The sequence below is a fragment of the Papio anubis genome, chromosome 2 (genome assembly GCF_008728515.1).
Source record: "Papio anubis isolate 15944 chromosome 2, Panubis1.0, whole genome shotgun sequence".
In the NCBI taxonomy this organism is placed as follows: Eukaryota; Metazoa; Chordata; class Mammalia; order Primates; family Cercopithecidae; genus Papio; species Papio anubis.
The window spans coordinates 83,110,985-83,124,978 of NC_044977.1; the positions used below are offsets into that span (position 1 = coordinate 83,110,985).

At 49.2% G+C, this 13,994-nt stretch overlaps 1 protein-coding gene across 2 annotated transcripts in view; it reads left to right on the forward strand.

Annotated features, from left to right (window-relative positions):
• Positions 1-551: 551 nt before the first annotated feature.
• Positions 552-13,994, forward strand: part of IL17RD (interleukin 17 receptor D) — an 81,728-nt gene continuing 68,285 nt past the window's right edge. The window contains exons 1-2 of one of the 2 annotated variants that reach the window (XM_031663274.1): positions 552-649; positions 1,491-1,649. Coding sequence is in view for 1 of the 2 variants with exons in the window: in XM_031663273.1 (XP_031519133.1) it covers positions 6,196-6,321 (126 nt within the window). In the remaining variant the exon portion in view is untranslated. Of the gene's footprint in view, positions 650-1,490; positions 1,650-6,091; positions 6,322-13,994 lie in introns of those variants that run through there. The other variant, XM_031663273.1, reaches the window with a different exon arrangement.

Genomic DNA, 13,994 nt, shown 5'->3' on the forward strand with positions numbered 1-13,994 from the left:
TGGCATAATGCCTTATATGGTGCAGAGATTCCATCAGTACTTGTTGAATGAATTAATGAATGAATGGAAAACAGGGTATGGTCCTTAGCCTTCCGGTATAGTGCGGATCCAAACCAGGGTGTTATCTCCTGAAGATTAGACGTGGCCATTTCCCCAGGTCTTATCTGAATTGCAAATAAGAGCAGGCCCTGGCTGCGTCAACTCCTGGTCCACTACCTGCAGTAACATTCACACAGGCTGTAAGTCATTTGCTTACTTCAGGTTCGAAAAAAAAAAAACCCGAGGTCTGCATCCACGTCATTCCTGTGTTGCCATCTGAGAAAACTGACATCCAGAGTTGCCCAAAGCCACTGAAAGGCCCCATTTGATCCTGTTTTCTTACGACCCCCTGGACTCTACTTCCCCTAAAGCTTAGCACCAGCTCTGGGTAACAGCAGAGTACTCGCACCTGCCCTGGGGGCTTTGATCTGGAACGACTTGTTTGTGCGGGCGCAGTGCAGGGTTTTCTCCGGGGGCGCGGGGGGGCTCCGATCTGGACTGCGCGCGCCCCCTCGCGGTTACCGTGGAGACCAGACGTCCGCTCTTCTTTTCCTCCGGGAAAAGAAACTGACAGTGGCCGTGGGCTGTTGAATTCCGTGTAGTGGCCAAGGTATGCACCGCCCAAGAACTATGGGATGGGCGTCCTGGGATTCCTGGGCGCAGGGTTGGTGCCACCTTCCCAGGTTTTCCGTCGTCTGCCGCCCTGGGTCTCTGGGCTGTGCAGGAGGCCCCACGACTGGATTTAGGAAGGCTATGTTGTTGGCGTCCTAGACAGGAAGAGTCTGGAGGAATCAGCTCAGTCTGGGGTCTTTCGTCCCAGGCAAGGTGGTCCCAGGTCAGGCGATCGGGGTCCGATTTGAACCCCAGCTCTGTGATCCCGAGCAGACTTCCCTTCGCTGAGCCTCAGCTTCCCCATCTGTGAAGTGAGGATGATGACACCTACCCCATTGGAGCCAAGACTGCCAGGTAGCCTGACTGACATCCAGGCAGTCTTGTGGGGGCTCAGGGACTAAGGGCTTGCAGGTGGGTACCAGTTCTCCACACACCGCTCCCTCCAAAGCCCAGGAAACCTTGCACCCTCAGCCCTCTGGGAGACTGGGGTCAGGGGTACAGTGACATTCTTTACTTTTAATGTCTTTATTAATACAGAAAACATACACTAATTTCTCACAATACCAAAATAAATTAGAATTTGGGCCGACTGCTTCTAACACTGTTCATTAAAATAGTATTTAGTTATTCCCTGCTCGAAATGATTCATGAAACAAATTACTTCCACCATCACTTTATCTTTTTTTTTTTATGTTTCATGGGATAATTTGACCCTTAACAAAATCCAATCCTTGTGTTAAGGATTTTTCTTATCTGGCTAGGTTATAGTTAGAGGGGAAAATATATTTGCATTTCATCAACAGCTTATTTTAAGGTGATTTTATCTGTTTAATTCTCAGCTTTGTTCCAAAGAGGGAGAGGTGGTGACAGTCTCTTGCCCACTGATATGTGCCAGAGTGCCAGGCATGGGGGCAGAGGTGAATCAGACGACAGCCACCTCTCACCACGAGGGGTGACTGAAAGTGTGACTGGACTACAGGCAATCCTGGCCTAGGCAGGTGAGACCAAGTGTTGTATTGAGGGAGGGTTCCCCTAGCTTGTCTTCTGGTCACCTCCACAGGTGAGTTCTACTGTGGCTTGGAGGAAACTGTGATCCATGGAGGACATGTGGGGCCTGGTCCCCTCATTTTAGCTCAGCTTCCAGGATAGAGAGGTCCACTCCCTGCAGCCTTACAGCTATTCTGAAAGGTTGGGATAAAAAGAGGAGGTGGAGGCTGGGCGCAGTGGCTCATGCCTTTAATCCCAGCACTTTGGGAGGCTGAGGTGGGTGGATCACCTGGCGTCAGGAGTTTGAGACCAGCCTGGCCAACATGGTGAAACCTCGCCTCTACTAAAAATACAAAAAATTAGCCAAGCATGGTGGCGGGCGCCTGTTATCCCAGTTGCTTGGGAGGCTGAGGCAGAAGAATTGCTTGAACCCGGGGGGTGGAGGTTGCAGTGAGCCGAGACCATGGCATTGCACTCCAGCCTGGGCAAGAAGGGTGAAACTCCATCTCAAACAAACAAACAAACAACAACAACAACAAAAAAAAAGGAGATGGGAGAAAGAATCAATGGGAAAGACCAGAATGCAGAGAACGTTGCCAAATGCCAATTTACAACCTTAATTTCCTGACCAGATTTGACCCTTTGGTGTCTGTGGTTCTCCTCCCACTCACACATGTGCTGGTGGCCTTCCTTGAAGGGAAATAGGAGGGCCTCCCTGTCCCTGGTCCTGAGGGATGTCATTCTAAGCATGTTTTACACTGGACGCTTAAGCCTTTTCCTTCTTGTGCCCTCCACACCGCTTCAGGAAAGCTTGTGCTCTCTCTGAACCCTGTAGCATGTTTTCACAGGCTGTCGGTTGCCGGATTCTGCAGTGAGCTGTGGATAGGAGGGAATTCAATAGTGGGGCTCTGCCTTCCCTGTCATGCAATCATATGGTGACGTGAATAAAACCCAGGGAGAAACAGTTTCCTCTAACCAATGTTCTCCTTGAGGTTCTCCCTCTGTTGAAAGCTCTAAGTACTGCTCCTTTTCCTAGAGTCCAATTCGTGACTAAAGAAGAGTACAGGCCGGGCACGGGGGCTCACGCCTGTAATCCCAGCACTTTGGGAGGCCGAGGCGGGTGGATCATGAGGTCAGGAGATCGAGACCATCCTGACTAACATGGTGAAACCCTGTCTCTATAAAAAATACAAAAAAAAAAAAAAAAAAAAATTAGCCAGGTGTGGTGGCAGGCGCCTGTAGTTCCAACTCCTCAGGAGGCTGAGGCAGGAGACTGGCATGAACCCGGGAGGTTGAGCTTGCAGTGAGCCAAGTTTGCACCACTGCACTCCAGCCTGGGTGACAGAGCGAGACTTCGTCTCAAAAACAAGAACAAAAACAAAAACAAAAAAAGAAAGAGTACAAATGGGCCGGGCGTGGTGGCTCACGTCTGTAATCCCAGCACTTTGGGAGGCCGAGGCAGGCGGATTACCTGAGGTTAGGAGTTCAAGACCAGCCTGGCCAACATGGTGAAACCACATCTCACTAAAAATTAGGCAGGTGCAGTGTCGCATGCCTGTAATCCCAGCTACTTGGGAGGCTGAGGCAGGAGAATCGCTTGAACCTGGGAGGCAGAGGTTGCAATGAGCCGAGATTGCTTCACTCACTCTAGCCTGGGCAACAGGGTGAGACTTCGTCTCAAAAAAAAAAAAAAAAAGAAAGAAAGAAAGAGTACAAATGGCCAACAAATACATAGGAACATGATCTACCTCATTCGCAACCAGAGAAGCCAATTAAGATGGTGATAATACGATAATGAGCAGTTTGACAATTTTAAATGTGCATAATCCAGCAATTCTGATTCTAGAAATGTATAAAATCATTGAATCAATGTGTCAAGATAAGTGTGTTAGGGTATTTTTGAATCACTGATTCTAACAGATGTCCCTTAGTATGAGGTTGTTTAATAAGTTATAAAGCATGTATAGACTGGAATGCTACATAGATTAAGGAACTGGTCGCCTCATTGTTTCCTCCCTGTTTCACCAAAACCCATGTGGTCCTGGCCTCATCTCAGGCCCTGCCACCCCTGACTCTTATGGCCAAACGCTGGACATCCCTGCTGTGGGGGCTGAGAACAACCCAGGGACAGGTACCAAGAATGTGAGGAAGGGTAGGGAGGCACTGAACAAGCAGCTCCAAAGGAGTGATGTGTTTCCCGAGGTCTATTCACAGAAGGCTACTCCAGAACAGCCTTCTGTGGATCCTAGCTATTCTGGTGTCTGAAGAGGGTATGGTAAACCTCATTGGGTCTGGCTGAATTCCTGAATTCCAGGCAATGAGGTTAAAAAAAAATTCTGCCCAGCATCTGGGTCTTGAGGTGGATGCTGTTGTTTGGGGAACCCAGCACCCATTCTCCCTCTCCCTGGCAATAATGTCAGTGTTCCTTTGGGCAACCACTGTTTCATACTTCCAGCCCCTGAAGTTCAGGTGAGGCTGGCTCTACTCCTCGGTTCTAGATGTAGCTACTTCCAAGCAAATCCCCAGGACTTCTGCTAGCATTACTAAGACGAGTTCTCTTCCTCCACTTAAGCCCTCCAAGGATATGTGGGCAGGGTGGTGGGGACACAAGCCACAAGGGAAAGTGCAGGAATCCTGTGTTAGTAGTGGCTGAGCTTAGGCCAGGCCAGACAAGGAGAGGGAGGGGATTCTGGGCCCTGGAAGGAGAGTCATATAGAGGAGGCTGCCATGTTGAATGGATGGAGACGACAATTTCTAAGGTTTCCTGAGGCAAAAAGACCAAGATAAGGCTGGGGTTGGGGGGAGATCTGTGCAGCAGGAGCCAGTGGTAAAGACAGAGTAGAAGAGAAGGCCAGTATGGATTTTATTCTAAATGGCCTTTGCATAAAAGCCACCATAGAACAGTTTTTTTTTTTTTTTTTTTTTTTGAGACGGAGTCTCGCTCTGTCGCCCAGGCTGGAGTGCAGTGGCGCGATCTCGGCTCACTGCAAGCTCCACCTCCCGGGTTCACGCCATTCTCCCGCCTCAGCCTCCGAGTAGCTGGGACTACAGGTGCCCGCCACCACGCCCGGCTAGTTTTTTGTATTTTTTTAGTAGAGACGGGGTTTCACCATGTTAGCCAGGATGGTCTCGATCTCCTGACCTCATGATCCACCCGCCTCGGCCTCCCAAAGTGCTGGGATTACAGGCTTGAGCCACCGTGCCCGGCCAGAACAGTTTTATTTATTGATTTTGTTTTTATTAATCCTCCTCCGAACACAGAACACATAATTTTACTGTTTTTTTTGTTGGTGGTGGTAGGTTGGTTTGTTTGTTTGTTTCTTTTTAGAGACAGGGTCTTACTGTGTCACTCAGGCTTCAGTGCAGTGGCAGGATCATAGCTCACTGCTGCCTCTAACTCCTGAACTCAAGCGATCCTCTAGGATTGGCCTCTGCACTCAGCCTAGAGTTTTAATTAGGATAAGTCAGTAGTCTGATTTGTGTTTTTGGAAGATCACTTTGGATCCAGGGTGGAGAAATGTATCGGACACGGGGACAAAGTCAGAAGTAGAAAAAGCCCTTAGGAAGAGGAGGTGGTGTTCTTGAGGAAGGGGATAGTGGAGAGGGACAAAGTGTGAGAGTTTAGGTGCTCAGATACAAGGCAAAGGCCTGGGAGGAGTGCGGTGAAACGCTGGATAGCTTGGGCTACTCCACTTCTCTGAGCCTCAGTTTCCTCTTCCAAACAGAAATAATATCCACTTCATGAGGGTATGTTTGACAAGTGTAGTAGCTTAGAGTATTGTTTTTAGTCAGGTCTAGATTTGGATCTCAGGTCTGGCAGGTAACAGCTGTGTGATCTTACGAGAGTCAGTTAATGATAGATTGTAGCCTTTATGGAGCACTTGTTATGTTTCAACCAACAGAACTCTCCCCAGACTAGGATACTTATTCTAGCTTCCAGGGGGGTTGGGCGGGGACAAAAGGGGGTGGTGGTGAGGAAGTACTGTGGAGACAGCAAGGCTTTTGTCCAAAGTCCTACTAGTAAATGCGGAGCCAGGATTTCTCCATCACGTTCCCCTAACTTTTCTGCGCCTAAAACTGGGATAACAATAATACACTTCCCTGTGTGGTTGGGAGCATACAGAAAGGAGTCTGGCACATAGGTGTTTATTAAATTATTATTAAAATTATTATTATTACATTCTTTGTGTTTTCCTCAGGTTTGCATAGAGTGAGCATCACTTGGACAAATCCTTTAGATTAAAAAAAAAGATCTAAGTGAGGAGGAAAAAAACTGCAGCTACCAGAATCTCAGCGGGGGCTTGGGGCGTGACCAGAGGGGCGTGGTCTACGGTGGCAGGGCCACGACTGGAGGGCAAGGCCGTGGGGGTGGGACCAGCACACGAGGACTGAGGACGGGGGCGGGGCCCGGAGAAAGGGGCGGGACCCGGGCTGGCGACGCATGCCCAGTGCGGTCCCCTTCACTGCCGCCGCAGCCGCGGCCACCGCCCACTCGGGGCTGGCCAGCGGCGGGCGGCCGGGGCGCAGAGAAGGGCCTGGCTGGGCGAGCGCACGGCCATGGCCCCGTGGCTGCAGCTCTGCTCCGTCTTCTTTACGGTCAACGCCTGCCTCAACGGCTCGCAGCTAGCTGTGGCCGCTGGCGGGTCCGGCCGCGCGCGGGGCGCCGACACCTGTGGCTGGAGGGTAAGGCGAGGGCGGCGGGTTTCTTGCCGTAGCCAACTCGCGGGGGACGCAGCGCGCACAGGTGCTCGCGGGGAGGCGAGCCCGCGCCAACCTGTCTGCTCTTCGCGGGGTCCGCGGCCGGCCCGGGTCCCACTCCTCCCGCGCATCCTCCTGGTTTCCCTCCTGGAGCGCGCGTCCTCCGGCCCTGGTCGGGAGGAAAGCGGCTGCCCGACCCCGGCTTTGTGTTGCTAATGAGGTGCGGCCGCCGGCCGGGGTCCCATTCAGAGGGCGGGCGTGAGGGGCGGTGGGGCTGGGCCGGGCTCCCCATTCTTTGTTCTTGGCCCGGGACCTCCTTCGCCCCAGGGCTGCGTGTCCCGGGCTGGGATCCCCGGAGCCACCCGGACCGGGTTGCGCTTTGGGGAGGGAAGGGGGTATTCTCTCGGACTTCCAGTCCACAACTCTGCCGAGGCCCGGGCGACCGGAGAGGGGACCTGGAGCATCGGGGAGGGATGCGCCCCGCTCTCCTGGTAGCTTTGCTTCTCCTCGCCTGGGGCCGTCACCCCACTCCTACCCCTCCTCTGACTCCGGGACCTCCTGAGAAACTTCGCCTCTCGGTTCAGCCCTTCGTCTTGTGAAGGTCTCGCGGCTGATATCCTGCTTCCCTGCTTCGAGTTGCGGATATTTTTCCCCCAAAGGGCCGCGTGGGTGTCACCTGGGTGAGGTGCCTGAGATGAGGCTGGAGAGGTGCCCAGACTTTCGCCGTGTGAGTTGAGCCGTCTCCCTGGAACCGAGCGCTCCTTTGACACTGTCTGTGCGCAGGTCATTGCCATCCCCCTCTCAGCTTCCCAGCTCCCTACCTGGGCTTCTGGCCTTGGGCGGCCCCAGAACCCGGAGATTATGTCCGTCTGGCCCGAGCCTCCCACTGAGGCCAGGGTGGGCCCGGCGTCAGGGAACTCACGGCCTTAAGCCTTGTGCAGAAAACGCAGGCTTTGCACTCAGGCAGCAGGGACATGACCTTGGCTCTGCTCCTGGGGAGCCATGAGCCTCAATTTCTTCATATGAAAAATGGGATGAAATGAGAATTTCCTTAGTGCTGCTGGGCTGAGGGATAGGTATGGAGTGGTTTGCTTAGGCCAACGTTGACCTCTTCTGGATGGGTCTAAACAGCCTCAGCACAGTCAAAACCTAGGACATAACACTCCGTTAGGCACACAGGCTGGTGCCTCCAAGCTCACTTGCCCCACAGTCCAAGAAATGTGGTGCAGAAAACCAGGTGTGAGCCAGACAGCTGGGATGTCTTCAGACTCAATAGCTAAGCTATGGAGACAGCTATGACCCCTGCTCTGCCTCCGCCCCCGCCCCCTCCCCTGCCCCCTTAGGCTCTGTCATTCCTTCCTAGTTGAGTAAAGCATCACATTTTCTTACTGTGTTCCATTTTAGTAAAACATCACTGCTCTTGTTTTATTGTTTAAAAAAATTTTAGTAGCTAGCAAGTTTCCTCAAGGCTAATCTCATGTTGACTTATGTATGGATCCTACTAGAATTTTGGATTTAGACTCCTGTTGGCTTTTGAATGACTACAGTATCATCATAGGCGTTTTATTGAGTGTTCATGTGATGACATAGGTAAATCAGTCCGATTTGCTGTTTTGCTGCAGTTGCCAAGGTGGCTTCTTAGGCCACTGTACACAACTCATGAAGTTTTAATGCTGTGGGGTATGGTAGCGCTCCCACGGAGCCAGGCTGGTGATTTTCTTCTACCTGTGCGAGTGTATTCTCCTCTCCCAAACCTGCACCCTCATAGGATGGTGGCTCTGTCCCAGTCACCTCACACTCATGCTGACCTTTTCTCCACCACAACCCCTAGCTGGGGGTGACTTTTCTCAGCTGCTCCTGCCTTGGCCCCACCAATCCTTTCCTTGGGTCATCTACTTTCCTCTCCTGGAAGATCATAGAGACCTCTGGGCCATGTTCCAGTTTCCAGGCTCATCCATGCTGATACATGGTTCCTTCTTTCCTGGATTTGCTGCTTGGTGCATTTCATGGACCCAGTTTCCCCACATGCTTTGCATTCCCACCCTTTCCAGCCTCACCCCCTGCCCCTCCCATCCTGTTCCTAACTCCGGATGGATGCCCTCTGTGCTTCCAAGACATGCTTTTCCCTCCTCCCAGGATGCCTTTTCCTCCCTTGAGAATTCCTTGCCTAGCTTAAGACTCAGTTCAGGTGGTGCCCCCTCAGGGAAGCCCTCCTGAATGCCATGCCCCTTGCTTTGCCTTCTCATGCAGGTCCTTGCACTTTGGTCTCACCAGACCATTTTGTCAGTATTTGTTCACTTCTATGTCTTCAGACTAGTTTCTTTAGCCAGGCACTGAACCTCATCTTGGTGGCCTCAAAGCCCTGTAAATATTGGCTGAACCAAATTAGACCTGCTGCCTTCCTCCTAAATCCTGTATTTCTTGATAGATTTTAAGAAGTAGAGGCAAAGATCAGGGCATCAAGGTCCATTGTCTTTGCAGCAGGCCTTTGCACATGCTGTTCCTGCCTGTGTTCCTTCACTTTACACCTCCGTAGCTTCCCTTCTCAGCCCTAGCATCACTTCTGCAAAAAATTGTCCCTGTCCACACCTCCCTAGGTCATGTCTTCTAGAAGTTGCTCTGTCAGGGAGTCAGCTAGAAATTACTGGTACACAGTGACTAGAGTATTTGATTCATGTTTGGGTCCCCTACCAAATAATAGGTACTTAGTCCGTAGATGTTGGCCTCAGCTCTAAGGTTGCTTGCAGTGGGGCTATAGGAACATAAAAGAATAAGGGTCGACTATATGTGATGCAAATCAGAGGAGGCTTCCTGTGGGCCTGGGCAATATTCAGAACCTGAGAGGGGGCAGCAAGGTGCAGCACCAAGTCCTGAGAGACCGAATTTGGGTGTGGAGCAGAGCTGAGCAAATGACCCTGTTGATCTCCAGGGAACATTTGTTTCAGGAACCCTTGCCGTTGCAGAAATGTGTATTTTTGTAGGACTTGCAAGGTGACTGCAGCCAGCTAACCCTCTGCAGCCCTGCTAACAGACCCTTCGGGCTGCTCCCAGAGGAGCCAGGGGCTGGCCTGGTTTAAGTGGTCAGGTTTCACAACCTCCCCATTATTAGTGGAGCAGTTAAGAGGCTGATACCATCTTGAACACAGGTCAGTGTTTTAGAAATGAGTTGTGGGCACACTTCCTCAACTACTTAAAAAAAAAATCTGTTAGGGTCCTTGCCAGGTAAGGTTGCTGTTTGAGTAATAAATACTGTGTTCGCAAAGAAGTAATGATTTGTAAAACCTCCAGAGGGACCGCCATCCTCATTTACACTGGCTCTTGCTTCTAGAGAGTGGAGTGGTTTTGTGTGCAACTAGAAGCAAGTTTGGTTCGTAACTTTAATTGTGTCAGTCACTTGTACTGAAGTTCTCCCTCCCCTTGTCTTGCTGGTCTAGAAGCCTTTTTATGGAACAAGGAGTTAGGAATCTACTCCCACAGGTTTTTATTTAATGGCTTTTCCTGCAGTGGGGGAGGAGGGAACATTTCTTGCCTCCTTACCTAAATGGGGTACACCTTCTCTGGTCTATTATCCCTGGAACACAATTCCTACTCCCCCTGCAAAAAAACACTACTTCTTCAGGAATTCGGGAAGGCAGGATGCTGGCATCATCTTTACAATGAAATGCAAGTTTCCCATTTAAGGCAAATACTTCATTGCAAAAGGTAGGAAGGAATAGGGTGGTACTTGGAAAAGAGAAGTTCCAGCTGGTTAAAATTTAGGTTCCTGATAAAAGTCCAATCCAAGAATTATCCTTGGCTGTGGGCCCAGGCATGTTTATTTGATTCTGAATTGGATGCATTTTCATTCACTTGCAGCTCATGGCTCCCAAGCCCACATCTGGTCTGCCTATCCTATGGCCATGTCGTCCATGTTATAGATGCTCTTGTGTCTGTTACAGAATTCTTGGTTAAAAAATTACTCAGCCCTGGCTGATACATTTTTTAGAGAGATGTTTTTATAAGCAGTGCAAAGCTTTCTTCCAGCCTGTTTGCCTAGTTAATTGGGAACTCTTCTGGCCCATGTCCATCTTTCTTGAGCAGCCCTCCCTTCTCTCCCCACCCCAACCCATCCACCCAACCCCAAGCCCCTGCAGTGCCTGGGGTATTGTGCTAGTTATTAACTTGGGCATATAGCTCGGTGACCAGGAGACCAGCAGTTACTTTTTCTCCAAGTGACACCCAGGGCCTTCCAGTATCAGAATTGCCTCAGGAGCTTGTTAAAATGCAGATTGAAAGCTAATGGGATCAGAGTGAGAGTGAGGTGGAGCCCAGGAATTGGCATTTTAACAAGTTCTTCTGAGGATACTCATGCTGTAACCAGGATGAGACCTATTTTTTTTAGAGGACAGGGGTTCCACAATCCAGAGAAGGGGAGAAGACACATTCTAAACATTTAAAATCAGAGTTTGGCTTTAAATTATGTCACTGGCCCTAGAGAGGAATGTGAAGACTTTCTCAGAGCCCCGACCAATAAAAGGGGTCAGGCTGGATGGGGACTGTGAGGACTGGGGGGGCGGGGGGGGCTAGTTTGGGTGGGTGCCTCTGGCCTGGGACTGGTGAGGAGGCCTGGAGGGAAGAGGACTTGACACTTCCCCTGGGTTCCTCCCTAGAACAGCTGGGTTTGTCTGAAAACAGTCTCAGGAAGGAGTAGCACAGGATCCAAATCAGATTCTCAGCAGTTCAAATCTTACAACTTCCCAACAAAGGAAAGAACTGCTAATGCTTTTAAGTATTTTTCATGCTTCATTTGGCCTAAAACATGGTGTTTTTTTTTTTTTCTTTGTTTAAAAAGCTTTCAAGGCTTTTTCCTCCTCTGTCCCTGAACTTTTTATATACTGTGGCCCAGCAGATGTCTGCTCCTGCTGGGGCTACCCCATCAACAATTTCACCGTCCTCCTTCATTCCCCGCTGCCTCTTTATTTATTTATTTATTTATGTATTTATTTTGAGATGGAGTTTCGCTCTGGTGTCCAGGCCAGAGTGCAGTGGCACGATCTCAGCTCACCGCAATCTCCGCCTCCCGGGTTCAAGCGATTCTCCTGCCTCAGCCTCCCAAGTAGTTGGGATTACAGGTGTCTACCACCACACCCAGCTAATTTTTGTACTTTTAGTAGAGACGGGGTTTCACCATGTTGGCCAGGCTGGTCTCGAACTCCTGATCTCAGATGATCTGTCCACCTTGGCCTCCCAAAATGCTGGGATTACAGGCGTGAGCCACCGTGCCTGGCCCCCCACTGCCTCTTCAGCCTGCTTCTGATGGATGGGTTTTTGGGCTTCTAGAAGCTTGAGCCTCCACCCTTGATTTGTAAGAATGTGGGGTGAGGAGGGGGCTCAGGTATCCCCAGGAGCTTGACAGGTTGAGAGGTGCAGTGGCCTTAGAGCAGACCGCTCTCTTGCCACCCTGCCCTGGTCGCCAGACCTTTTCCATTTCCCATCTGCCCCCAAATTTGGAGAGCTCCTGCCCTCAGTCAGCCGGGGGGCTGTCTGAGCTGGAGCTACAGGCCCCATCTCCAGCCAGCCAGACTTGCCCAGCCAGTGGGAGGCATTGTCCTCCTGGGCAGTGTTTGTCTTGGCTGCTTGGATGTTCTGAATGGGCCTGACACACGATTAGGTGACTGATGGCCTCCGAAACACATTGTCTCCTCCGGGGCCCACAGCCTTTGAAGCTCTTCCCGGTGGGAAGTAAAGAGACTATTTGCTCTATTAAAATGCCTTGGTATTTCCTCTGTTTAACCACAGGCCACTTCCCCTCTGCCACTCTAAACCCGGCAGGGCCACCGGCTGATTGAAAAGACACAAGCCCTCAAGTGATCACATCCTATTGAAACAGATAGTCTTACTGCAGATTAAAGCTAGGGCCAGTCTTGAAGAAACAAATCCAACGGGGGAATCTTTGAGATGGCTCCTTATCTTGCTCAGAATGTAGTCTGTTGAACAGAATTCACACTTGAAGTCCTGAATGCATAAATGTAAATGTGTTTTTTTTTTTTTTTTAAGAAGAGATATCGACATTATAAATTAAGTCAGTGTGTGTTTTATCTATATGTGGCAGGTTAAAGCAATCCAATAAACAATTTCTCGTTGTGTGAGTTGGAAACCCTTTGGTGTCTGGGAAGGGCATGATGTCTGTTCATAGAAAACCACACCCTGCTGCTTTCTCTATTTGCAGATTCTATCTGTTCAGTCATATGCTGAGAAGTGCAAGTAAGAAAGAAGTCTGTAGCTTAAATAATACCCAGAATATCTCTGGGGAGACTCCTTCATCCTTTCCCAAACAATATATTAAAAGAAGGTTTTAAATTAATAACACCAGGCAGGAAACTAAAAATTGAACAATTAAAAAAATTATCTACATAACAAAAACTCCATTTGTACCCTATTTTTGTGAAGTGGCCTAAAAAAGGAATAGCTATTTCTACTAGAGACTGTTAACGTTGATGTTTGCAACTCCATTGTTCAAGTATCCATGATAAAAATGGATTCCCTTTTCTCTGGTTCCTTGTTTGGAAATGTTGGGGGAAGGTGGATGTAGCTAATTAAGGCTACAACATTTAAAGGGGGGATTTAATAGGTACCAGCTGTCCTCAACAAATCACTGGGTGGACGACAAAATAAAGATGTGATGTGAACACACATGTAATTCTCTTCTAAAACGGAAATGGGCTCATAAATTTTCTGATTTAATAGTGTAAATGAAAACTACCTCTACTGTGCTTATTTAAGAAGCATTCGTTTTATGGTAAAAGTAATGCTAAAATGTCTTATTTGCATATGGCTGGCACCTTAAGACTTGAAAGGGCAGTAGATGGCAAGTATTATTGGAAGCTTAGTAAATTGTAATTTTATTGTACCTTTCTTCATTACAAACCTGATCTAATAGACATTAACCATGAGGCTTTTCATTAAAACTACTGCATGGTAGGGAAGCATGCTTGAACATACCAGAAAAGCCATATAAAATTCAAGTATCAACTTTGAAAAGGGAATGGAAATTGGTAGCATTAATTAAAATGTTTGGATGGATATTTACATTTCACACATTAAATGAATACTTAATATGAATCCTTTTGAAATCATGAGGGATTAGGCCTTAAATACAACTTTTTTTCAGATGTAAAAAGTACTTTATTGCCTTCAAAACTAGGAGTTTTTCTGAGTGTTCTGTTTGGTCAGTTTTGTAGATCTTTTCCCCCCATTGAATAGTAACCCCTTAAAAAATCCTGGCAGTGTCCCCAAACTTCTGTGCTGCGATGGACTGTTTTACTCGAGAGTGGGAGGGTTAATGAGACGAAGGGAGGGCTTCCTTGGAATGAAGAGGTGTGTTTTCCTGAGATAGGCCATATGGTTTAGAAATCCTTTCCCTGTGAGTTTGTTCTGTCCGGGTGATTTCTGGTTTCTCCTCTCCCGAAACGGCCCCCTTTTATCTGAGGAAAATGCAGTGCAGTACAGACCAAATGTAGCAGCAGTCCGCCGCCTGAGCATGGTCCCTGTTGAGTGACGGTTTATGGCCCCTTCCTCTGGAGTGTGCACATTTGCTCTGGGTGGAGCACAGGCACTCACACGGTTAGGATTTATTGTAACTGCTCAGCATCTGAAGCTCAAAAAGACTTATTTGGAGT